The 26,914-nt window shown below is 42.8% G+C and overlaps 1 protein-coding gene across 4 annotated transcripts in view; it reads right to left on the bottom strand.

The window, feature by feature from the left end:
- LOC142937625 (cadherin-7-like) overlaps positions 1-2,761 on the bottom strand; it is an 86,526-nt gene extending 83,765 nt beyond the window's left edge. For all 4 annotated transcript variants that reach the window (XM_076080653.1, XM_076080652.1, XM_076080654.1 and 1 more), the window contains exon 1: positions 2,389-2,761. In XM_076080653.1, the coding sequence (XP_075936768.1) occupies positions 2,389-2,625 (237 nt within the window). In that variant the 5' untranslated portion in view covers positions 2,626-2,761. The remainder of the gene's footprint in view (positions 1-2,388) is intronic.
- Between the last annotated feature and the right edge of the window lie 24,153 nt (positions 2,762-26,914).

Here is a 26,914-nt window from a genome sequence, read left to right as displayed (position 1 = left end):
TGGGCATGAGGTCAGATGTAAAGATGTTGCCGGTGTGGCTTTATACAGGTTGTCTTCGCCCTAGACTGCTAGGGCCACCACCAATACAAACACACAAATACAAAACAAAAAATCAATCAATACATGTGTTGACAAAAATGGAGAGAATTGCTGTTAGAAAAGAGGTTAGAAATGCATATATTCCTCGTGGATAAGCAGGTCTCTACACATATATGAATAAATAATCAGCATGTTTGTGTCCTGCGGGATTTACCGACAAGAAAAAGCATGTGTAAAAGATATTAAACACTTAAAATGTACTGGCCTCTCTCTTGCAACTTTCAAATGGCACACACAGGACAAGGACACAACATCCAAATCAGAAAACAGATGTTCACGAGCAAAGAAATACTCTCGCCACAAGTCAGCTAGAGTGGATATCTGGGGACACACAGATCAGACAAGAGGGGGTTTTTAAGATACTGTGGACGCCTGGACAAGAAGTGACCTTTAGCTGAACTCCAGCAGTGTCACAAAATGCACGCGCTCTGGTTTGCTTTCCTCCAGCATCCCTCCGGCGAAAAAATAGAGGAGAACAATAGGGCAGTCAAATGTATCCGAATTCCAGCTGGAGACGCTAATCCAGTGCAGAGACGGCAAGTAAAATGGGCTTGTGAGAGCACACCCCGGCAAATACATGCAGATGAGAATGATTATCCTGCAGATGAGCGGAAAGATGAAAACTAATTTAATAATAAGACCAGAGATAACAGGGATCTGGAGACCAATCCGAGACCCATCTGGCCCGCGCGGCACACACTGGAGCCGTTTTACTATGCAGGAGCTGTCCACTGACAGAGCGGTGCTGAAAGCTTTGTGTACACCAAACACTGTGATGTAAACCAGCAAGTTTACAATGAGCAACTTCAACAATTTATATTTGATTAAAAGAAGAAATCTTAAAAGTTGATGTGATTTGGATATTTAGATCAGAAAGTAACAGTGCAGTACATTTTGAGGTACTTGTGCCTGCATGAGTATTTCCATTTTCTTCTGCTTTATACTTCTACTCCTCTACATTTCAGAGGGAAACTTTAGTTACTAGTTACTTTCAGTGATGGAAAGTAACAACTTTCAGAAGGAAAAATTTTACTTTTTACTTTTGCCATGACAATTCTTTATCCGCTTTAGTAACTAGTTACTTCCAGTAGTGGACCATTACTTGGTACCTATTCAGGTTCTGTATTTAAGCACATTTGAGGTACCTGCAGTTTACTTCAACAGTTCAATTTCATAATATCATTTCAGCTACTTAACTACATTTCAGAAGGAAAAATTGTGCTTTTTACTTTAGATTTTTAAGAGGTATAGCAAAGTTACTTCCAGTAGTGGACTGTAACTTAGTACTTATATTCAGGTTCTGTACTTAAGTACATTCTACTTGACTCTTTTAAATTTATACTGTCTTGTACATCTACTTCACTACGAGTATTTTTAATCAAGTTCTGTACTAAAACACATTTAGAGGTGTGTTTGTATTTTTACTTCAGTATTTCCATTTTATGCTACTTTATAGTTCTGTCACTACATTGATCTGACAGCTCTAGTTTATTTTGCTGATTGACAACAAAGGACGACAGCCTCCTCAGCAGCCCAGCAGTATAGAAAGCAGCGTAAAACAGCTCATATAAGAGTAAAATGCTGCTTACACAACATATATTATAATTAATAGTCATTTTCAGATATCTGAATACTTCTTCAACTGGTGTGCATACATTTTGTTTCACCTGAGAAAATGTGATCCATAACAGAAAAGCGGTGTTAACATATCTCATGAATACATGATTAGTCACTTTGTCGCTGCGTCCTCACGTTAACTAGCGCCATTTGTGACACTGGGAAGGTTTCAAACCTATTTATCTGCCAAAACATGCATTACTTTGATCTATCTGGTAGAACACCTGTATAGAATACTGTACCTTTTTTCCAGGGGCTGATTACAATGCAAATGACCCTGTCATGTTGTACACCGGCATCTAAACTAAAACTGCACATTTATACGAGCACATACTTCAGCCTGGCTGGGGGGAAAAATGCAGAATACCTTCCTACACTGTCTGTTCATATTTCATTTGTTTTACATTTTATATAGGGCATTGGGAATATGTACAACTCTGTAAACCACTGCTGTGTCCCAGATTTTGCAGGTCATTATGGTAAGAGCTTATTGATATGTGTATCGCTGTACAGGTGCACTAAACCTGGTGCCAGACCTGCAGAAAATAGGATATGTGTGAATCCGTTTATCATGAGGGTTTCTTTTTCTTTTTTTTGTTATTTTATGTGCGTGTAACAACACATTGTGAAGCCGTGCTTGTACTGAAACATTAATAGTCACAGATCGCTTACCTTGCCGACATAAAGTGGATCATTTCCTGTGTACTCCTCCAATACGAAGAACTGGTTCCATACCCAGCTGCGTTTGTGCCTGTGCAGGGCCTCCCAGGGGTCTGGGTCAGAGTGCGGGGACTTCTCCAGATCCCCAGAGCTGGGATTCAGCCCCCAGCAGCCCCTCTCCCGCAGGGGACACAGGAGTGCCAGGAGAGCCAGGGCTCCGCATATGCCTGAGCAACACCACCCCATCATCTGGGCCCCCTCCAAAAAGCACCGAGGCCAGAAGAGGAGCGGAAAAAAAATGTAAAAGAACAAATAGACAGCAAGAAATGAAATGTCAAAACCCTCAAGGTTTTATCCACACAGTCCTGATCTTGTGTTTCACCACAGAGCAAGAGCAGTCAGACCAAGAAAAGAGCGCATGGGTTGAAAAAGAGTCAAGCTCTGCATTTTGCCGTGTTGCTCTTCTTTTTTTCCTGATTGGAGACTAGAAGTGGGGTAATTCCCTCCACTTAGGAGCCAGGCAGTTGACATTAAAGCTGGGTAACAGGGTCAGGGGCGACCGGGCATGGCTTCAACACACAGGCTGTATAATTGGCACCTATCAGAACAGAGAGAGAGAGGGAAGAGAGAGGGGGGGGGGGGGGGGGGGGACAAAAAGAGAGAGACAAAGACATAGAGGAGAGAAGAGAGAAAGTACCGTCAGCAATATCGCCTCTGTGACCGCAGTCACTTTAGACAGCAAGTAATGTGCTTGCTGATGCAATGATAATGACGTTTTTTCACCAATCCTGAGAAGATTGGTCAAAAAATGAATAGACAGTGAATATTGTCCGTGCAATCAACACGGCGTCCTTCACCTACACGCAGGGCGAAGAAAAATTGTCCGAGGTCGAGATGTTAATGAGGGTAAGATGGAGGGGGGGGGGGGGGGGGGATGACAATGATTTCACAGCGGCTGAAACAACAGTGGCTGCGTGGAATAACAATCAACGGCATTCATCTGGCTCCCTATTATCCGGGCTTCACCTCACCAAGGTCGTTATTTTGTCACGTTTTCTCTCTTTGTGTAAGAGCGCGGCGTAACGGCGGCGGGAGCGCGCCGCTCAAAACTAACAAGCCACATGACCTGCGCGGCGGGCTCTCATCGGCCCGAGATTAAAAATAAATCTGAGCTGTCAGCAGCATGATGGCCCGAGCGCTCCTGACCTCTACTCCGAGCAGTCTGTTCGTCCCGGGCCCGGACTCACGCGAGGGGATCTGTCTCCCTGCCGTCGTCATGCCGTGACAGATCCCCCAAGATGCCAGGACATGAAGCCCTGTCAGAGCGCTGGAGAAGAATCAGCTCCTGACAGATAATGTTCTTCATGTCACAACACATCCAGGAAGTCCCGAGCAGTTGAGCACTTACATAAACTTCCTAATGTAATATCGCTGGTATTATCCATCTAATTTGACGAGTAACAGTGACTTCCCTCAATGTATTGTTTTTGAAGGAGGAATATGAAAACATGGGAGAGCTGGCAGGCACATTTGAAGCTACATCTTTGGGATGTTACTGATTCAGAAATGGCATTTAAACTTCAGGAGGTCTTCTAAAAGCAGTCGTTTAAAAAAAGAAAGAAAGCTGAGCGCTTGACCACACATATTTATTTCCTCGCTGACCTCTCTTTCTCTCTCCTCTACGCTGAGTATTGGCAGGGCCCTGGACTAGGAAGGTAATTGCTTTGGCATAAAGTGACCTCTTTCTTCCCACACAGATTCTTCGCTTCTCATTTTACTTTGTCTCTGTTCCCCGTAGCAAAATAAAAACAGCACACCACCACATCCTGTGGAAGCGATTTGCTATATTTCTAATTTGCTGTAGCGAAAGTAATTATCCGGTGCTAATAATCAACGCGGATATGAATACCATCGGCGTGATTGACACCTTTGCAGACACCTCGGTGTTTGCAGAGGAGCACCCCAAACATTGCAAGTTCAAATTGTTAATGGAGGCATCTTGAATTATTTGTCTCCCCCCCTCCTCCGCTTTCCAGTCAAAAGGGCAGAAAGCACACAAACTGTATCCCAACTTTATCCCGGAAGCCATAAATCTGTGGAAACATCCACCCTGATCTGCTCTAACATGGACTAGAAAACTGAATGCACGCTAGGGCTGCAACACATGACTGTGGACACACACACACATTCAAAGTCACTGCCTCTGCATGACAATTTAATGGTAGAGGTGGAAAGTGGAGCAGATCTGTCTGCAGGGCAGCTGTGAAGGCAGGTTGCAGCGGTGGTATTGTGGGGGAAAAATCGGCGCAGGGTCAGTACGAGCCCGGCGCCCAGGTTAATGCTTCTCATTCCGCTAAACCCTGAACACTCGAAGAGATGGGAGTCAGATAGAGGCTGGAGATAACACTAATGTAGCTCTGGGTGCAGCAGATATTGGCTTGTTATTAAATGAGCTTTTACCGATTTGCTGTCGAGGTGATTTGTCCAAATTATTCAGCAATTCATGCTGCGGAGAAATCCATTTTTCCAATACATCTCTATTGTTGATCATTTTTAAAGATTACAAGCGCGTAGCGTCAAATCTAGCTTGAAATGAGTTGCTCTACTCACAAACAAAATACAAAGAGACGCATGTGACGAGAGTGCTTTATGAAGCGCATCTTCTCTCGACTGTTTTCCCCCTCCTCTCCTTCCTGTAGGTGTCAGGTGATTGACAGTAAGCAGAGTGGAACGTAACGCAGCGTTGATGTGAAAACGCTTGACTCGGGCACACTGAAGTGACAACGAAGCAGAAAAAGAAAACTTTGGACCCCCCCAAAAAAAAAAAAAAAAACTTGGATTATCTCACTCAGTCGTTTTTTCATACTGTACAGGAGTGTCAACCAGGCCTGATGTCTTAAAGTATAATGACTGACTGTGGAGCTACAAAACAGGAAATATGTAAAGAAGAAGAACTGGCACTCATGTTTAAGAAAAAAAAAACAGAGGCACATATCAAACCGCCTATTAAAGGCAGTTTTAGCCTTCTGATGGGTCCTGCATTAAAGCACTGGCAATATGTTGGCGCCAAATGCTCTACATGCTGTGGCCTTTAATTAACATTAACAAATATCAATGCACAATATCATATTCTGGCAGACTCAGTCTATACCAGCCTTTTAAAAAAACAGTCAGAGCCCAATGTTTGACTCCCTGCGGAGACACAGACTCATTGTGTCATTCGCGAAGACGCCAAATTAAGTGAAAATGTGAGATAAAGCCGTGAACGTAAAGCCTCCCCGTCATCCCCCGGCTCTGTTTCTCTTACACAGTGTTCTAATCCCATTTGCCAGCCTCACAACAGGATTACCAGTGCTGGGGCGCTCGGCAACCAATCACACGCTTGCTCTGATCCATATTCCCCTCAATCATTCGAGTGTCTTCACTCACGGGCCAGATCATACAACACAAACCGCTGTGAACTTAACTTCATTATGGTTTCAGACACTTCGCGACGGCTGTTTGATGGTATGGCATAAAGTCAACCAGTATGTGGATCACAACTTTTTAGTGAGAGCTCTGTTTGCAATGAAAAGAAAAGCTAAAGGCAGCAGATGAACAGTGTTCAACAATGTGGCTCTTCACTGATTTTCTCCTGCTCCTCCAGGGGAAGATCAGAGCACAAGTTCATCGACGGAGCCACAACAAGCCTGTAGCTGGTGGGTCGTCAAGGACACCTTCAGTACAGACGGGCGAGACTCTCGCTGACGCCGGAGCTTGAACCCGGTTGGTTCCCCCATTAAAGGATTTCTAATAGCTCATCTCGCATTCATTTGAATTCCTCCCTGCATCCTTCGCTAGCAGATTTGAGGCTGACTGACACTGTGGGCAAGACACAACGCAGCATCCGTAAAGAGTTCAATAATTGGGTTTTTACAGTTTGATACACATGACCACTTGCCTTTTCTTTTGTTAAATCACTCTTGAAAAAGATGCTTGAGCTGCACTATGAAGCACCGGTCTGTCCACCAAACAGCAGTTGGATAATTGATAAATGAAAAGAGGCAGAGGTGCGACACCTTATGAATCCTACCTTGAATTTGAATTCATGTTCCCCGTAATAAAAGGCAAAAAAAACCTTAATGAATAATGAATATATTTGAGATAATGATTCGTATAAAGTCATTCAACTGAGAACTTAAGTTCCACACATGCACAGACACAAACAAATCCCTCCCTGACCTCACAGCGACATGATCATATCAATTATAAATGCTGCTGATGGGTTGTGCAAATTACTATCACACTGTATAGCCTCTCACTGTGGGGACTGCAGGGCTCACAGGCAACCAAAACACATTTGTCGCTCCGCAGTCGGAGATCTCTTATAACTTGATGCATTTTGCTTCAAAATAAACTTGCATTGTAATAAATATCCATCATTCTTGGTCATCTCATTGTGTATTGATCCATTTTTTGGTCCATAAACAAGAGGAACATGTCTTCCTTTTATTCCCACTGCAGTTATCATATTAATGAATTCCCTTGAAACAGGTGGAGGTATATTAATCTGAAATAGGGCAGATTTTCTCATTTAGAAAATCCTTACTTTGATTGAGTATATGATATAACTTTTTATTTCCCCTGCTTGCAGTTTTTTTCCCCACTTCTCATTAAAAACTGATATCTTGCAGCCCAGTTCTGCACTCCGTGACTCCGTGACTCTTTGACACGCACTCTTTGCAGTGTAAATCAGCAGGTATCCCTCCGCTCGGCCTTGTGACCTGATTGCTTTGACCCTCCTGTTAACTATCAATCATTGCGCATTCGCTGTCAACACCTGCACGACGCAGAAAAAGTTCGCAGGGCGCACCTGTTCCCGACTCGATGAGAGACGGGTTGTCCGATAGAAGAAGAAAAACTAAAGCACAGCTCGCATCATTAACACAGATCGATTAAACATCTTAACAACTTCGGGGGTTTGGAGAAACAAAGCGGGAGAGGACAGAGGCAAACAAGCGCATGATGGGAATCAAGCAGCACGGAAACCAACAGTGAGATCGTCGCCGCAGGAAACCTGTGTCCACGGAATACTAATTACAGACGGGACAAAAAAAATGCCCAGAATACATAAGTAGACCATAAATTAACTGAGATGCATTATGGGAATGTAAACAACACAACAACAAAAAAGTCGGCACATGATTGGAACTGTCCTCACTGCGCTGAGAGATCTAATGGAATTACTCACCGACAGGAGGAAATGGAATAACTTCACAGCCGCGCACAGATGGTGTCTGGTGCTAAAAGTTGTGGGTGTTTTCCCTCTCTCTTCCTCTCTCTCTCTCTCTCTCTCTCTCTCTCTCTCTCTCTCTCTCTCTCTCTCTCTTCACACAACACACAGACAAAAACAGCTTATGTCAAAATAAATAGTTTAAAAGTTGTCATGATGAAAATAGTCCCGGTGGCAGAGCAAGGCTGCTGGAGATCGGCTACTGGATCGCGCGTAAATGCTTTCCTTCGGAGAGAGGGACCAGACTTACCACATCCCTCTCTCTATTTCTCTATCACTCTCCCTCCCTCCTTTTCTCTCGCTCTCTATCTCTCTCTCTCTCTCTATCCTGCGCAGTGCTGCCTCCGTGCAGGGAACCCCAGCTGCAGGGTTCGGGCATGTATCTATCTATCGCTCTCTTACACAGGCGTCAGGGGACGCGCAGCAGCGAGGAAGAGTCAGAGCGCCGCGCGAAACGCTCTCATCTGAGTCAAATCGTCGCTGACTGTAGTGGAAGGAGCCTATCTAAATAGTTTGACCAGAATAAGTTGGCCGGGAGGGAGCCAAACAAACGCACGCAGCGTTTCTGGCAGAGACAACGAGGCTCCGAATTTCCAAACCTGCCAGGTTATTGACAGCAGATGGCATGTGTACTGTTAAATCATTGCCTCGCTGGTGGGAAAAACAAACCAATACAAATTTCTTGACAGCTTCAGCCAATGAGAAGGACTGAACACCCCCCCCCCCCCCCCCCCCCCCACCACCACCACCCTTCACAATGCGAATGAATTAAATCCTGCAAATTGCAAGTCAAAATAAAATAATTACATTACATTTTGATGACAGAAACACACTTTTCCTTCATTTCACTTGCATAATACACACTTCCCAAATTTACTTTTTTTAAGTGCATTTCCACAAAGATATCTGGGCGCTCATTTCTATTCAGAGGTTTGGATTTATGTCCAATTAGAAGCAAACTGAGCTCCAGTGGTGACAGAAGAATGCAGCATGAGGCTGGCCTCTCTAAACGACTGGACCTCTGAGCTCACAGACCTTTGAAACCAAACCAGTATTAGTTACATTCCTAATTAGCGACAGTAAACATACGGTGTTGCGCCGGCGTCTCCAATTAATAACACAGACATTTGCACAGAATATAACACTATTCTTCTCCAGCCTCGCCAGTGCAAAGAGCTTGAACTCTCATTTATACATATATTACATTTGACATTATTTACACCTTTTCTCACACAAACAAACATTGCATTTCACTTTAAACAGAGTATACTGATGACTTGTCCTCCAAGCATTCTGCTTCCCTGTGTGTTTTTATGTAATATTTCTTTTCTAGAGAGACGGAATACATTACAAATGCGCAGCTCCTTCTGTCATTTAGGAAAAGGAGCACTGACCCAAACTAATAGAAAGAGCAGCCTCTGTCTGTCATACCTGGAAGAGCAGTTAGCAAAGATGAAATTAGACACAGGGGACAATGGACAGGAATAAGCTACAGTACAATGGATTGGGGGGGCAGAGGAAGAATAATGTTGTTGGAGGCAAAGGGAGCGTAAAAGGAGCATAATGCCAAGAAGATAAAAGTGGGGAAAGCCAGACTGATATAAGAACTCAACTTAAAGGGAGACAGAGTGCAGAGGGAGAGTGGGTGTGTGATAATAGAAGGAGAGGTGAAAGGGAAGGAGAAGAGGGAGGTGTATCGCAGAGGGGGTGAACACAGTGGTGGTGGGAGGGGGGGGGGGGGGGGGGGGGGGATGGAGGCTGCAGTTCAGCGGTGAGAGTTATTTAATTGGAGAGTGACATTGGGAGCTCGGCTTGTCAGCTCTTCCCCATCAATCACTCGCGGTCAGGAGATGCCCGAGGTGATGTGGCCCTGCGTCACGCTCCCTCCCGGATCCCGCGGCCGGCCCCGGCATTTAGCTGCCGTGCCTCCATTAATTCTCCAGCCCCCCCTCCCCTCCCCTCCGCTCCCTCCGCGCATCAGGATGCTCTGACCTCCGCTCACCGGGCCTACTGTTATCTGCTCCCCTGTGACACACTGCTTGATGGGTCTTTTTGTTCACAGGCTAACAAGAAAAACAGTGAAGGGTTACTGTAGCAGCCTATCGAAGTGTTAATAAAATATGACCTCCAAGGACAATCAAGTTTAGATTTTTGCATAATATTTGCCACTATAATATACACTCAATCTCAGGAGCTGGATTCAGTATTAACATTATGGCCCTTATGCATTCAGATGAGCTGGGGAGAGGTGATATTGATTTTTTTATTATTATTGCCTACAATAATGTTGTCATACAGTTTAACCATCAATGTTTGGGTGGTTTGGTCTATCACTTGGAATGGCTGAAGCTGGACTATTTTTAGCTAATGCGATACTTTTTACATTACATTGAGCTGTTTAAACTATTTATGCAATAGACTTAGCTAACCATTTTTAACTGTTTAGGCCTATGTAATGTTTAAGTTATTTATTTCAACCACTATTCTGTTCATCCATTACTTTTAGTTATATGTTTATCTATTTTAACCGTATATCCATTAGGTTACGTTTAACTATTTCAACACTTAATCCTTTACTTTTAGCAAACAGTGCCGTCTATGCTGTTTGGCTATCTTGACTGTTTATCCCATGGAAATAGAATGAGAGAGGAACAGGTATATTCCCATTCAATCATTAAGCTAGATGGTCAGATGGTCAGAACGGCGGCCATATTTATGTGTACTGTTGTCTTTGCAACTTGTTGTGTGTTCTATGGTCAATACACAAAGCTGAGCACTCAGTCATTCTAATTCTTTGGTTTAACCATTAGGCTACTGTTAGCTAACAATCTCAACCATTTATCTCGATACGTTTTAAACATTTATCCACGAGCTACTTCTGGCAAACAATTTCCAACTGTGCATCCATTAGTTTTAAACTATAGCAATATCCACCATTCATCCGCTAGTTTAGCTAACTAGTTAAAAAACGGTTTATCTATTACATTAAAGTTAACTATTTGAACTGTTTCTCCATTACTTTTGTCTAACTGTCAAGATCTCTCTGCTCACTTCACACACTCAGTAAAGCTCAGTGTTACAGCTGACTCTATTTATGTATATATTTTTAATCAAATTGTCATTTTTATCTCTAATTATGAAATGTAATAAATATGGATTGATATTCTCAAGAGCAAGGAAAGTAATGTTAATTGGTGGTCAGTCTCTGACCTGCTGAAAGACAATTGACATAATTATAATAATGCCAGCGTCTGCCTCTCACTGTAATTGGAAACAGATGGAAACAGATGATTGTAACATTGACTGGCCAATTTCAGCTGTAAACAGGGTATTGATTTCCCCAGTGGACATTTAAAGAAAACATGTCACGGTGCTCACAGCTAAAAAGCTGTCATAACATGTGTTTCTTTCTGAACAGCACAGCAGAGACAAAGCACTGAAACACACAGGCAGGCACAGCGAGCACAAGTAGAATACTGTTGAAACAGCCACACATGATCTGGTTGTTCTCATTATGGGGATGCAGATAAGAAAACCCACATTTAAAAATAATGTCCTTAAACTTGCAGTTTAATTAATTTAGATTCAAGTTTTTAGGTTCATGACAATAGAATTCACTGCACTGCGTTGGCCTTCGTGTTCTTTAGTGCCGGTGGAGCAATGATTCACAGCTGGTGACCTTTTTCACATCGTGATCTTGACAGTGGGATCCTGATTCATCATCAAACTGAATTTCATTTAGTGGTTGTTCTAATTCATCTCAGACTCCTTCTCTTCTCCATAATCGCACCGAGACACTTGCACACAAGTTAACATGCCCACTTAATTGTTTTATTTTATTTTATTCTAATTCTTGATTCATTTTTGGGCTCAGACACTTTCAGGCGCAGCGTTTCTCTCGGAGGAGGCTTGGCTAGTGCGGGATTTTGCATTGCACGTGGCAGTATGTGGACATGCATTTCTCTACACGGTGTTGGCGAGGCTGCGGAGAGCCCGGGATCAGAGGGGGCCTTGATGTTCAAGGGACAAGGCCGAGTAGTTGACGTCCCCCCTGACTCCGGCACCATGACCAAAATACAAAAGCCTGACTCATTTGCATACGATGCATCTAAACATTCCTGCTGCTCCTCTTCCAAACGCAGGGATTTGGACTAATCATCCAGCAAGTATTGAGCGATTACATTTTCATCTAATGCTATGTAAGAGGGTCGAAAGATCAAGTGAACTAATGGATGACCTAATCATGGGGGATTGGCGGTATCGATTCAGATGGTCATATCCGCATTGTCTGTCAGGCCACTGAAGCTGAAGGCGGATACAAACCCCTCACTGGCTGAAACGGCCATATTCAAGAAACCCTCATTCAGATTACACTAATTCAGCCCATATCTCCTGTTCCCCTGGGGGTTAAGAAGATTACGGGGGAGGAATGGCAATCTTGCTGAGTTGCAGCTTAGAACTTGTCTTCGAATAATTTAATGTAACAGGTTTTTTTTCTTCATCCCTACTCCCTTTTTAAGTATTTATATATATTTCTAATATTTCCTCACAAAGAGATTCTGCAGCGCCCAGTACCTCGATTTGCACCTTCAATATATAAATTGTCTTAATCGTCATTGATATACACTGTGTTGGCAATGTTGTCATGCTTGCAGATGCAATTTTTGCATGCAAGCAAAATTATGACTTGGTGGTCGGTGACAGTGGCTGCCGACGCTGCAGAGACGGCCATTCTTCAAGGACAATCTTCTGCATCTGTGCGAATAATCAATGTTTCTGAAAGTTTATCATGAATTCGTGGCATCTCTCACATCCCGTCAGGCAATATCCCTTCTGCAAATCACATCTACAAGTAGAGTGACATTCATTCTTTCTCGAGACGATCAAGACAGAAAACCCTTAAAAGAGAGAAGAAAAAAAAAACAAATTAGGTAAATACTTGAGATAGATAACAGACAAGTACAGAGGTCACTCTCAGCAATTTCCCCCCCAGACGAGTCACAGCAGGTTCTGAAAGAGAAGCGTCTCACTGCAGACAGACATGTTCATTCACCTCGGTTTGTGTCGACTGAGACAGCTTCCTGATCCGAATCCTAATGACACACCGACTTGCTCAGTGGTCTGTGTGTCACCGAGCCGTGGCAGCTCGGGCTGTGCTCTCAATTCACACTCGGTTCTGCACCTACGAAATCTCTGCAAAAGGGAAATAAGGCTGTCAGATGAGATCCTCCTTGTCAACACAACCATGAGAATATACTGTACTGTACGTACCACTCTTGAAACTTTGGGTTAAAACTCAAGAAATGCTTTTGACTGATGGCTGTCGTTCTTTTTCTCCACTGACCAAACAAAAAGGAAAACTGAAAAGCTCCACAAATAAAAAGTAAGTATTCTAAAATATAAATGGTGAAGAGGGTTTGCTTATTGTCAAATCAACTGTCCCAGACTTAACTTAAAGTTATTTTTTCATTGTTTTCTCGTAGTAAATTTAAATAGTACCAATAATCTTTTCATTTCATTCTCAATTGTGTGGCCGTTGGTCAAGTCTGTTTGAATATGAGCGCTACAAATTAATCACCGATCATCCTTCAGGCGTTTAATAATGACGAGTGAGATATCATTGTGTTGATGGTTTGCATGTCCGTGTGATGAATCAGTGGTACAGGAGCTACATATTCACAGAGGTGCGGAGTAAAAGCAGTTCTTCATCCACAGGAGTATACTATGGACATAATAATGCTCTTCTACGGCAGCTTTGACAACTTTCACAAGGCTCTGTGTCTGTGTTCTCGTCTCACTAGCCGCTGGCTTCACTCTAAAGGTTTAACATCGTGCTCTTCCACCTTTCCGATAAGGCTGACAAGTTGTTAACCGTGGTGCATAAATTGAATCCTTTCATTTCTTATGATAGGTTTCTCTACTGTCACCGAATTGTCAAAGACGCTGTATCTTTATGTCCAGGTGCTATTTTTATTGTCTCCAAGACAACAGGACATCCTAAATTCTGAGCGATGGTTGTTAATATGATTTACACATCCAGAGGACATACAATGTAAGATTTACTCCGAGTATTTCTGATGGCAAATAAACGACAGATGTTCAAAGTTCTTTTAGCTCTGGTTTTGCCTCCACTAACTATTTATGGAAATAATTAGCTGTTTAGTTGCTGATTGACTTTCTTAGCTATTCGCTGGCTTTGTCAGTTCCCAGTTTTGTGTGCGGCACAGTGGGTTTTTACTAGGGCTTTTTTTTGGTGAAATGATGGGGATGAAATTGGAATTTACAAGATGTAAAACCGAATCATGAGCTAAAATAGGCTTAAAGGTGCAATGTGTAAGATTTGGCCACATGCTGCATAGAAACAGGGAGCAGTATTTCACCACTACCGGGTTAATAAAATCCAAACAGAGTCCGGAGAGACTAAAGAAAAACCTTCAGTTAGTGGAGCTTCACTAACACTAATTCAGCGCAAAAAAACAACACCGCAGGTCTGATCCCAGCCATGAAAACATTAGCCAAAATAACTAATAAGTCAAGTTTAAGCTTTATATTCTATTTCAGTTAGTAAAAGTTCTCTTGCAGGTTTAACCTTAACTGCAATTTTGCAAATACCAGAACGACACACTTGTTAAGCATAGCTTGGTTTGTACAGGCAGCTTAAATCGTTGCTAACCAACATTTAGCTATATATGGTGCTTTTGTCTCACACATAAGCCTATTCTAGCTCACTCTCACTCATTAGCTTTAGTGTGGTGTTGCACAAATCGCGTTGTGGTCAGACCGAACTTTGCCAGAATATATTTACTTATTTAGGGTTGTGAAAAGTAGGCAGAACTGTAAAATAGCGTAGGTTAGCGTTGCTTAAACTGCAGGCGCCATCAGGGCTAGCAGGCTAACAACAGCAGTCCAGAAAGAGATTCCCAATCGAAAAAGGGGAAACGTCGCAACCTTTTCCTGACCGATATGAATGTGACCACTGCGTCAGAAGCAAAATGTGTGAGCTGTTCAGATCAATGGAAGAGCAGAAGGTAGCTTCTAGTTTAGCCCTGAGAGAGTCGTCCCTGTGCATTGTGATCAAAGTGTATTTAGTCGTACGGTATTAGTTCTAGCTATGAGCATTAAGCATTCAAGATGAAGGGCAGACAAGTGGAGTTTGCTGCAGAGAGTAGTTTGTGAAGTTGTTTGTTTTTGGTTTTAAACTTAAAAGGATTCCTTTTATCCATTGTGACTGCTATGAATCCAAGGTGACTACAGCTACCACCATGCGCAAAGGAGCTACAACTTACAAATTCAGCCTTTCATATCTGCAGCGCACACAAAACATAGATTTTGTGAGGAATTATGCAACCAAACAGTAGCCTCTTAAGCCATTCTTGTGCGGGATCCTCTTTCGAAAACGTCCCTTCACATTTAGACACTGCATCATTTAAAGAAACGTCTTGAGGTTGCATATCAGATCGCATCAGCATTCATTTCTAGTTTACACATTCGTGTTTGTTTCCTGCACCTGCAGAGCCGGGCTTTTCAATTAGGATTTCCTTGAAATGTGGCAAATGTTCCGAGCTTTTGACAGCAAGCCTAGACCGCATATCACCCAGATGCTTTTCTTTCCATTTTGAAAAGAGGGAAAATAATGTCACCTTGTGTTACACACAATGAGAAAGAAAAAGGAAGACCCGAACAGGGAGCAAGCACAAACAAGACAGAAATGAGGACAGGATGAGACAGAGACACAGACGAGGAGCAGGAAGGGATAGCAAAAGACAAAAAAAAAAAAAGGCAAAGGCATTGGCTTTGTCATGACAGTCTCCTCTCCCATGGCGGCGAAGATACGTGCTCACATGCTCCAGTAGTCAGACTGAAAAACACGGCCTGTTGCATTCACTCCAGCAGAGCAATGGCACTCATGGCTGCCTGGCTGGCAAAGAGCTTGTTATCCCCCCCCCCCCCCCCTCCCCTCTTCATCTGCTTGCTGCTCTTCTTTCCACATCCCTTTTTTCCCTCCACACCACAAGCATCTGCATTCTGTGTGCTTCAACGAGCCCCCGTGTTTCCTGGCCACCATGTAACGAGGAAACGAGCAGCGCCCTTCTTATTCTTCACCCCGCGAGCCACAGGTGAAGACAAGCAGCCCGGCCAAACAGCCTGGCCAAACAGCCCAGCTGGCGTTTGCGTCCTGATCCTGAAAATCAAATGCAGTCCTGTCAGGCTGAATGCGGTGCCCCCGCGGTGCCCCGAGCCGTCCCGCCAGTGATGTACGAGAGTCCCCCCAATCTCAAGAAAAGGAAATGAACAGAGATAATCTCATGAACTCGATCAACCAACAAGTGTCAAATGGGAATACACAAACACGCGTGAGGAGCCGGGCTGGCTGAATATCCTGGGTAATGAATGACGGTGGGAAAGTCAGGTCTTCTTCTTCTCATTGGGCATATTTCAAATCCTCTTATTAACTCCTGGAGTTGCTATTCTACCGATTAAATGTTCTTTCTGTCTTTATGTGAATGGGATTGTGTGAGCCAAGAACTCTTGCTGAGTCAGTGGGTGGAGGGAGAGCAGAACAAAATACATTACCAATATTTCTTTCTTTTTTTTTCTTGAACACAGAAAGTGAATATTAAGTGGGGCGTCGTTTTAGGCACGAAGTAAAAATAGTCTTTAGAGGGGGAGCGGAGCGTGTTGAAAATGGGAAAACAAGGACAAATATATGCTGTCAGGTGTGGAATACCTCAATTTGTTAAAATGATGCCGCGTTAATGCATCCTCATAATGGAATAAACTTTCAGGGGTATCAGCGCAATTATGAAACTACCTGTGCTGCTTGAGAATCAAGGATGAAATTGCCAAAACTTTACTTTGCAATTTGTTGATTTCCCATGAGGCCACTGGTTTTAGATGAACACCTCAACCAAACAGCTACCGTCGAATTATAGCTGAGCAACTGTAACTACATAGGCACTTGTTGGAGCAGTGTGCACGGGGCCGTGGTAGGAGCTGTGCTTAGAGTTTGCGGTCTCGTTTTAGCCAAATCGCAGGAGCAAAAGTGACATGAATGGATTAATCAGCGTACACTGCTCTAATAAAAGCTGCAGAAGTTAACACATCCGGACAACTTCCAAGGCCAAAGAGCGCTTCATACATTTTTTATGAAGTATGCTACATTTTAAAAAGCCCACAGCGTGATCTTACATTTATCCTGATTAAATGAATAATGCTAGCACTAACTGCATGGCTCTGCATTTTAATATGAGAATAATGTTTCTATATTTACGTGTTCTGTTAAGTCCCGGTTTTTCAGCATATTAATGTCAAGTGCAAATTTAGGATCCTTTTATTTTGTCATTATTTTATGTCATGGAGCTAATGTCAGCAGTTAGCGAGCTAGCTCGTCATTACAGCCGGCCGACTCAACGCAAAATGAAAAAACCTGCTTCAGTCTACTTCTGTCTAGGAACAAGGACACATTTCAAAACAAATACTAAGAATTTCAAAAAGTTAATTAGGAATGCAATTAACACACAAGTCATGGATTTTAGTTTGAACAAAAAAACGCATTTGAACTCTCAATTGTTTGTCAGCTGGAACAAATGTACACATCTAAATGTATGAGATTCCGTGCACATACAGACGAGCAAGTACAACGAGTAGGATGACAATTAAATCCATTGTCTGAAAAGTGGGTGCAATCAGTATATGAAATAAAGATTAAGCGACAATGAGCTCCGTTGATTAACAATGTGACCAGAAAAAAAAGTCTGCACAAAATAATGCTTTCTGTCCCATTTCCCACTTTAAAACTCACTTTTTTTTTTTTTTTCTGTTTCCAACTTCAAACACTTTGATTTCTCATGTGAGGGACAAAACCCCCCGTTTGAAATGAGAAAAGTTCTGCACCGGGGCGGCAGCAGCAGAGCTCAGTCCAGAGTGACACAAGTTGATTGAGCTGATGGTGTGAGTGTCTGAAGCCCCGTAACACTTTTCTAGAAAGGCCCCCAGTGGGCTTTCCATGGTTCAGGAGTGTGCCGGGGCCACGCCGGCTACAGCTGACAGGGCCCCCCACACACTCACACACTCACACACTCACACACTCTGACGGCCCGGCAGCTGCCAGGATGAAGAGAATACTGAAGACTGGAACACACGGTGACAGGAGCTGATGTGGTCGCCCACGTCAGTCACAGCTTTCATTTCCGACGCTAAGCCATTGATTCCCCGGCCGGGTGACACTCTCTTTTAATCTGTTGCAAAGACCTTGACCTGTGGAGCACGTCTCCTGAGGATGAGAACAAACTCCAAATGGAAACTATCACTTTCTTCCTGGTTGTTTCAGGGGAAACCTCATCACAGCGACTCTTCTGGACGCAGGGGTTGTTTTGCTTTCACAAAGACAGAATCCCAACGGGGGGAATATAAAGGCTGGGCTACCCGGGAAAGAGCAAAAGTGAGAAAATTGCAAAAAAAGGGGACTGGGCTGAGATCAGTGATTAGTTGTTAGAAAGAAAATGTTGGACACCAGGACTCTACAGGGAGGCGTTGGCATATCATTTTCCCGTGGTTATTTGAAACCCAAGAGCGGCTTCAATTTGAGCTTTGAGACGAACGGTGGGCTTCCTACGCGTGTTGTCAAAGACGTTTGACATATTGTTTCAGGAGCGGGAACGGGGAGGGTGTGCCGGTGTAGACACAAGCCTGCATTCGGCGAGCGAAATTAAAGGTCATTGTGAGAAAGTGAAAATTAATGTGAGCTATCAATTTCAGACTTAAAAAAAAGAAAAGTGACATATTTCAGCCTGACACATTTTAATTAGGCCATCAATAGTATGGCACCAGTGGCTAATGGTGCAGGAGACACAACCAGGATAAGTTGCCTTCACTTTAACTGTTGTGGACACATTTAAATGGCATTTAAACCGCTGTGCTGACACACAAACCGACTTTTTAGACTTTCTGCAAAAGAACTTGATTCATGCTGTCAATGTATGCTCTTAAAATATCACCATCAATACTGACTTTCAATGTAATCTGCATGCTTTTGATTTCGTTTCTATAAGTGATCATGAGAGAAAATTGGGCAATCTGCATGGATCTAGTACTGTACGTGATTTCATTAAGGTTTTTTTCTAGAAAAGCAAAACAATCTGGCCCTGGCAGATTTGGGGTTTCCAAAAGCAGGAACCTTCTTCATTAGCGACACACTCTTTAAACTGTTCCTGCTTGTGCCCCCACCGTCACCCTCCCTCCTCTGCCCAGAGAATAAATAAGATAAGGGAGAGCAATGAACACATCCATCATTCAAAGTGGAAAAGGGTAATTTAGCTTGGCCCTCCTGACAGCTTTACAACTTTGCACGCTATTCTATTTTAATTGGCAATCATGAATTAACTGAATGAAAGCCCCGTTCACTGCCGATGTCTCTCTCATTGCAGCTTTTAATTGGGTTGACTTGATGAGTTCCTGAGATAAAACCAGACAATATATTCTCATGATTGGCAACTCGTTTGTTGCCATATAATTAGGCCGCAGACAAATCAAGAACGCGACTGTTTCCTCCTCAGCCGGAGTCGCATCCTTTCATCAGACGGAGATTGAAGGAGCGCCGCCGACGGTACAGTGAAGTGTTAACGTGTGACACGGTGGCGACTTGGAGCGGGATTCAGACACGCCGCCCGCTTGACACTGTAATCTGTCATTGTTCTGTCTGCGATTATTGATTCTCCAGGAGAGGTTACCTGCTACGCTGTGACATATCTGTTTTCTCACCCAAAGCGTGATCATAATTTTACAGGAAAAGGGAATAATCAAATGCTGCAATAATATGATTTGAATAATATGTAAGTCCGCTCCAAAAGCTGCTGATTTTTAATGATTAAAACAACCCCCGAGGCTCAGACTCACCCGACACTTTTACATATAAGGTCAAATGTTCAAAGCTTTCCTCCATTCTCCCTCCATTTTAGAAATAGGGGGGAAAAAGGGAATTAAACTTTAATGGGCTGATGAATAAATATTTTGTGTCTCCAGGACTCAGCACTTTCTCCCATTCCTACAGCCGGCTTAATTAACTCTTCCTCAAGCCTTTTGTAAATTAACACATCTCTTTCAGTGTCCTTCGACATTGTTTTTCTTCTACTTCTTTTTTTTTTTTTTTTTTTTCACAGCCAAAATTTGTTAGACAGCTTTTTGTGCAGCGGTGTGCCACATGCAGGGATGCATAATTATTCGACCTTATAGTTGCCGTTTTACCTTACGGTGCAGATTTTTCACTTCGGATGTAAGTCAGATAGGTTGCTTGAGGCGAGAGCGCACTTAGGATGTTTTTGTACTCGCCAAATAGTATGCGAATCGCTTCAGAATACAAGACTTTTATTTCTGATATTCAGAGCTAACCTGATGCGCCAGATGGTTTGTTACACAGAAGTGTCTGAGAAACAGTTTGGAAAAGGGCAGGCACTTATAAAACAATATGTGGCAGGTGATTGGATGAGCCGTCGGTCAATCAAACTCTCAGTGAAGCCAGTTGGGAGAAGAAAGAGTGAAAACATGTTTTCTATCGAGAAAAGCTTTCTGTGGCGTTCTAGCCTTTTGTTCAATGAAGACATACTCTCTAGTTCTGATACTGGGTATTAAAATATAACGACGCCAACAATGCCAGTACCTTTAAAGTGATACGGATACCAACTGAGTGATTCGTTCAATACCATTCCAATGGAAGTTTACGGCACCTGAAAGCTGTTATCATATTTGACGTGCTTCCCACACAGAGCATAGCCTACATTTCATGATCCTCATATCATGATGATCAGGTCATGAAATTATTATATTGAAGCTTTTTGTAAAATACAGATACCGACTGTTGATATATCTGCAGTGGTACCGTAACAAGCCGGGACAAACTGACAATGTTTTTTACACAAAGAAGTAACTTAATGTATCTTACATACATATTTGCCATAAGGTACGAATAATTACAAATATGTTGCTGTCTTTCCGAAAAGATTACAATTACATAAATTAGATTGCTGTTGCAATAGCATCAGTTGTATTAGAACTAGGGCTGGGTATCGGTACTCGAAACCTTTACTGCTTCTCAGATGGTTCTGTGTAACAAACTATTTGGTACATCGGGTTAGCGTGTCCTACTGTGGGCAAAAAGGTAATTATCGTTGTGGAAATAAAGAACCAATGTTCTTGGCATTGAAGTGTGCTAGTCTTCAAGGCTTCTTCAGATGAGCTTCCATACTTGTTTTCACACTTTTTTACTTTACACTACAGAGACAAGGCAGAAAATTGCAGCGTAGGTTATAGCAGATAAACACATCATCTAATCCATTCCTCTAGGCTAAAATATATGCTACATACTCTCAATGCCGAATGTCGCTTTTCTACAGGCCAACTGGGAAAGCAAAAGGAGACGTCACCATCAAGTAAAGGCCTTGATCCGACTTTTTCCCCTCAAAATGTAATTCCTCGCTGTCGTTTCTTTGGGTTCCTGCCGAAGACATCTTTGGCGCAGTCATTTTGGGGACTTTATCCTGCATTACTTCCACTGTCAGTCAGAGTGCAGCTCCTCTACCCGGCTTGTATTGTTTGTTTTTAGCTTTGGCCTATGCTCGCCCCTCACATTCCGCCCTGTCACATCTGCCGGCAAATGATAAATGTGATGTTACTCCATCAGAGGATCATTAAATGTTCTGCTGTGACAGCGGAACGTCATGGCAGAAAGTCAATGGAATGGGGGAGGGGGCCGTGCGGGCGGAAGGAATCGCCTGGTGGAAAAGCCTGCTGGGAAGGATCAATGGCTCATCTAACACCCACATGCCTACTCCTGAACCAGGCGACACCACTCCACACCACTCTCACACGCCCCGCCTGGCAATGAGGTTGTCCAGCTGCTCGGAATGAGTGTGCACAGTCAGATGCAACCACTTGTGGCGATTTCGTTGACGTATTACGCGGAAGGGTCGGTGACAGAGTGAGGAAAGTCTGGAAATTCTGTCTGGAAATTTCAAACAGCAGGGACATACCAGGGCATACCAGGGCTTTAGATCTTGTATTTCTCTCGTCCCTCTGGTATCCTTTCATATAAAGCAATTCTGTGTGAAGTTTACCACCATCATGAGCAGGGTTTAACATTTATATCAGAAATCTACTTACCCTAAGTATATTTTGACTTGCCCTTCAACAGACAAATTACATCAAATGGTAACAAAGACCTTTGTTAATTGCCATGTTTGGTCTCTATTCATTCAATTAATCTGGACTTTCGCCTACATCTTCTAATGCCACCCAACTAAACTCCTGTTTACAGGATAATTTAAACGCTTGCTTGCGCTTCAGGTCAAAACGTTGTCTTTACCCGCCGCCATTTCTTTTACCTGATCAGTACCGTGAACGTGCAACTCTCAACAGAGATGAGGGGGGAAGCAAGCTGGTTCACTCCTTAGCTACTTCCATTATCAGCTCAAGAAAAAACGATGCGTTTGATTATTTCTTAACCACATGCCCGATCATGCGAGTTGCTAGATTTACTAGCCGGCATGGCAATTAACTTGCCCCGGGCAAGAGGGCAATCTCTATTGTTTAGCTCTAATATGGTCCGAGAGTATTGGAGTTAACAGTTTTCACCCACCTGAGCATCTAACATGCCCTGTGTGTGTTTGGAGGAACACTTCCTCTACCTTTTTTAAGTTATACCTTTGTTAGAAATGTAAAAATAAAGCAGAGAATACAAATTCCCCACTGTTACTCTTCTCACACCTTCTTTGCACAGTTGGTTAATGTCTTCTGCTACAAGAATCCTCTTGCAGGTTATTTTGATTTCCTCTGTCATGCTCCTGCATTCAATGTGGTGAGAAGGTAAAGAAGACAACAGATGAAGGATTAGCTTGGCAATATTTGGAATAGGCTTTTTCGGTTTCCTGCTGAGGGATAGATGAGAAGATTGACACCACTCTCATGTTTGCAGGGTAAATATGAAGCTATAGGTAGCAGCTAGTTAGCTTAACTTAGTATAAAGACGGAGGGAAACAAGAACCCATATATGACATAATTCATGAGCTTCAGAGGAGTTGGAAGGTGGATTTTGTTTCCTTTGGACAGGGCGAGGATAACTCCATGCGCTCCCTGCTTCCAGTCTTTGTTGTCTATGTTAAGCTACACTAACCCGCCGCTGGATGGTAGCTTAGCACAAAGTCTGGAAACAAGGGAAAACAGCAAACGCTGGGTAAAGTTGTATTTCTTGACTGGAAGCAGTGATGTGTAAGAGTTCAGGTTTTTGTGCAGTTTAATCAAACAAGATAGGGCTGGGCGATATAACGATACATATCGCCAAACAAGACAGAAATGTATAATCTTTAATCTTTTATATTTTTTCTGTATCATTGTGTAGAAGAACCAGTAGCCAAGCTGTGTTGCGGCAGTATTTACATCATTTGGACGTCGCTTTACGTTCCTTACACGTGGGAGCCGAAGCGGAACTGGAGCAAAAATCTGTTTTGCTTCGAGACCAGAGAGAGCGCATCATAAGGAAACCTTCTCAGATTCAGCCCAACCGAAACAAGAGAGGAGCTCGTAAGAAAGTCAGACAGGACCAGAAAACCAGTCCTCACCACAGGCATATTTGGAGTGCAGGCCATCCGTTGTCATTAACCGGCATGGCGTGCCATTTTCCTTCTTTACCTTAAACAGACAATGGTACTTCAAAAGATAGGCCAGGCTAGCTGTTTCCTCCCGTTTCCTGTCTTTATACTAACCTTCTCCTGGCTGTAGCTCTACATTTAGCGTATGGACATAAGAGATATCAATTTTGTCATTTAACGATGAAGTTCATTTCACTATGAAGTTTAGTGGCAGCAAGCTAAATGGCGGTACATTTAATCAATGCAATATGGTAAAAAAATATATAAACAGACTTAAGGTTTCTGTGTTTGATCAGCTGATGGTACATGTAGACATAACACAAACTTATTTAATCAATAAGCTCTGAGGATTTCAAGCGAGCAACGTTTCATTCATCCAGTAAGTGTGTATTGTCATTGTTACCATGGTATCGCACAATGGACAAGGAAGACAATGTTCGTTGGAAATGGCGCCGCTTTTCTTTTCTTTTTTACGTGGTAATAGTCTAGCCTATTGAAACAGTAATGTAGATTCCCCTCAAGGAGTGCAAAAAGCCAGACAGGCAGAGGAACAATAGGGATTCATCAAGCAGCCGCCTCTAAAGCCCCGGATCGTGACAGAGTTAAATGAATTGGTCTATCAGTGCGACACCTGAGAGACAGTCTTCGGGAGTCTGTCAAGATAAACTCTTAAGGATCTTGCGGAGGGTGCATTGCAGCAAGGTCATCGTCACATTGCATCAAGCAGGGCGCTGAGAGGAGAGCTTTTGTTCTCTTGTGTGAAGTCCCATTTGCCAGAGGTAACAATTAAGACTCATCTGTCAGCGCACGCTAATGTGTTCATTCCTGATTCCACACTGGAAGACTTCACTTGCTCATTTGCGGTTTCATGGCCATCATTAAAGTCCAAGGTGTTCCAGGCGAATGTTGCTCCCAGATTGCAGCAAAGTCTGTCGTCTGGAGCTGATTTTAAAGAGCTATAATATTGTTCAAGTTCGGGCTCTGCTGCCTTTGAGGCTGGAACTTCTTTCTTTTTTTTTCAGCTTGGAAATGATCATCTGGTTAAAAGGTGCATTTTGGTGTCACACAAGTTTGGCACCAACCAATCTCACCGGTCTCCTTGCTGTCCCTGGGTCGCCCACTCTTGTTACAGTGAGCTTTATCAGATGTGACAGCTCGGGTCCAATAAAGTGGAGGTCTTTAACAAGTGTTCTTTTAGTTGAATTTGTGCAGAGGGCGAATGGAAGATTGTATCTCCCCATCTTGAAGTCATTTCTTTCTCAGATTCCTGTGTTGCGTGATGTTTTATCATAGCTGAAGGTCAGAGTTGGCCTTCCAGGGTTATCGCAAAGTGAACTTTACTGGCATTTTATTGCCGTAAAAAAAACAAGTTTAACTGTGATAAAATGGCAAGCCCTGTGTAAACTAAATTATGATGCAAGTGTCACACAAGCCAAGTAATATAATAGCAATGTATACTTGAATTTCGAGCATATTTCGAGTAGCAATGGAGCCGCACTTGAATGAGAGGGAGCTGTTTGTGATGCGGGCGTTTGGGAATAACAGACTGCGAGTCAATTCCAGCAGGTCCGTTGGAGAGTGTGGCGGCGAGATAAAAAGCGAGGCGACATTGTTAAGTCCTGATCCTGATGCAGCGCTCCTCTGCTTTGCACATTTAGAATGTAGAAATCAGCCTCATCCATTGTCCTCTTGCCCCCACCGCGCAAATGCGGGGAGAATCCAAACATTCTCCCTCCATCTCAAGATTACACTTTGCTTGTTTTCTTGCCCTGCCCCCCCCCCCCTGGCCTCCTCTCTCTGAAACTCTTTCATTTCACAAACATCTGTTGGCAAAGGGGAATCCCTAATCTCCCAAGGGCTTTCTTTCAAATTCCATTATTGAGACTGAATGCAGATTTGAGTTACTGCAGATGCTGCCGTGTTATTATATCTTTTTTCATTCTTCACTCCACTTTAATGGATTTATGAAAAAAACAATCTAATGCCCACCATACACTAAATTACTAAGGTTTCGATTCTGCCACAAACGCATTTTGATGGCTTCTGTGATAATGTCACTTGATTGTTGTCTGCACAGGCTGCCTGTCGGCCCCCATTAACTTTTTGCGAGGGGAATTTATGTGTTCAATAAGGCCTAAAGGAATAGTTTGACATTTGGGAAATTCACCTATTTTCTTTTATTTTTGCAGTGACTGAGAAGAAAAGATCAATACTACTCATGTTTGTATACTAGATGTGAAGCAAGAGCCAGGTGCCTATTAGCTTAGCTTAGCATAAAAACAGGGGGGGCACAGCCCATTCCTGCCGGTGACCACAAGAAAGCGAATAAACAATTCACATTTTATGTAGAAGTAGACAAGTAATCCATAATTAATGAAGTAGATATCATGGGATTTCATGATTATACCTGCTAACTTAAGAAAACAAACAGTTGCACCACAAAGGTAGAAAGCTCAACAGTTCAAGGACAGTTTCTTTTTTTAACACTGATTTAGTACAGATGGAAAATGAAGACTGAATTGACATTCAATGAGGAAGAATGAAAGAAAAAGCGTATTCAGACTTAAATCAAATTGAAGCCGCTCTATTCTAGGCTTGTATTATTAGGTTTGAACCTACACAGTCCAAAGCAAAGCCCTTTATAATAATTTTTTGTATTCATTTCTGAGGGAATCAGCTCAAGGCTTTATATCTTGATGAAATTACCGCTTTGAGTATAAGTGGTTTTACTATTCCATCATTCGGAAATACGGTAGTTATTCACGTCATCGTACTGGTCTTTCTCAGACAACATGAAGGACACATTTGAATGTTTGAATTGATTTATATTCCTGTTAAATCTCCACGCAAAACTATCAAGACTTTCTATTTAAAAGAAAGTGAAAGCCTCGCTGCCTTCACTTGCCACCTCATCGGCTGCAACAAGGAACCTGGTGACAACGGAAACGGCAGCTTCAGCCTCACAAAGCTACGTCCGGCCTCCCACATCAGCTGCATCGCCTTAACCGGGAACATCATCGCTAAGCAGAATGAAGGAAGGATGAAGTCCAAAAAGAGACATTTTCCACTTTTCTTCTTGTTCTTCTTGCCCAACAAAATGAGGGGAATTTGTATCTGTTGATATAAAGCATAACAAAATCATTCCTGTGCCAGGATGTTTGAATATGTCAAATCATCTTCAAACTGTTTCCTCACAAAAGCAACACTAGAGGAAATCATTTAAAGGGAATATTTGAAATATCTGAAAAACTTCCCACTTCGACATCACACGGCTTTGAGAAACATGCTGATGCTATTTATGTGCCGTAGAATGATTGAATAAAAAAATAACAAACAAACTAGTTCCCTGTTCATTTTTTGTTGTTGTTGATTTGCTCATCTTCCAGATTTGGACGCATTTCCGACGCAATGAGCAGATTCCAAGAATGCAGCCCGCTCACGCCAAGATGGTAACACTTCAGATTCTAATATCGGAATTCATTTGCTTCTTTCATCTGTCAGGACCCATTGTGCCTTCTGCTGATGACTGACAGTGACAGCAGAATCTCTCTCGACCAAACACAAATAACACTAATAAAGAAAGAAGCCTAACAATAGCAGCAGCAGCAGCTGGAAAATAGCACAGCAC

This window comes from Anarhichas minor, unplaced genomic scaffold (genome assembly GCF_050575085.1).
Source record: "Anarhichas minor isolate MPS153535 unplaced genomic scaffold, ASM5057508v1 ptg000074l, whole genome shotgun sequence".
In the NCBI taxonomy this organism is placed as follows: domain Eukaryota; kingdom Metazoa; phylum Chordata; class Actinopteri; order Perciformes; family Anarhichadidae; genus Anarhichas; species Anarhichas minor.
The sequence above is the reverse complement of the archived record's forward strand: the minus strand, read 5'-3'. Positions and strand labels throughout refer to the sequence as shown.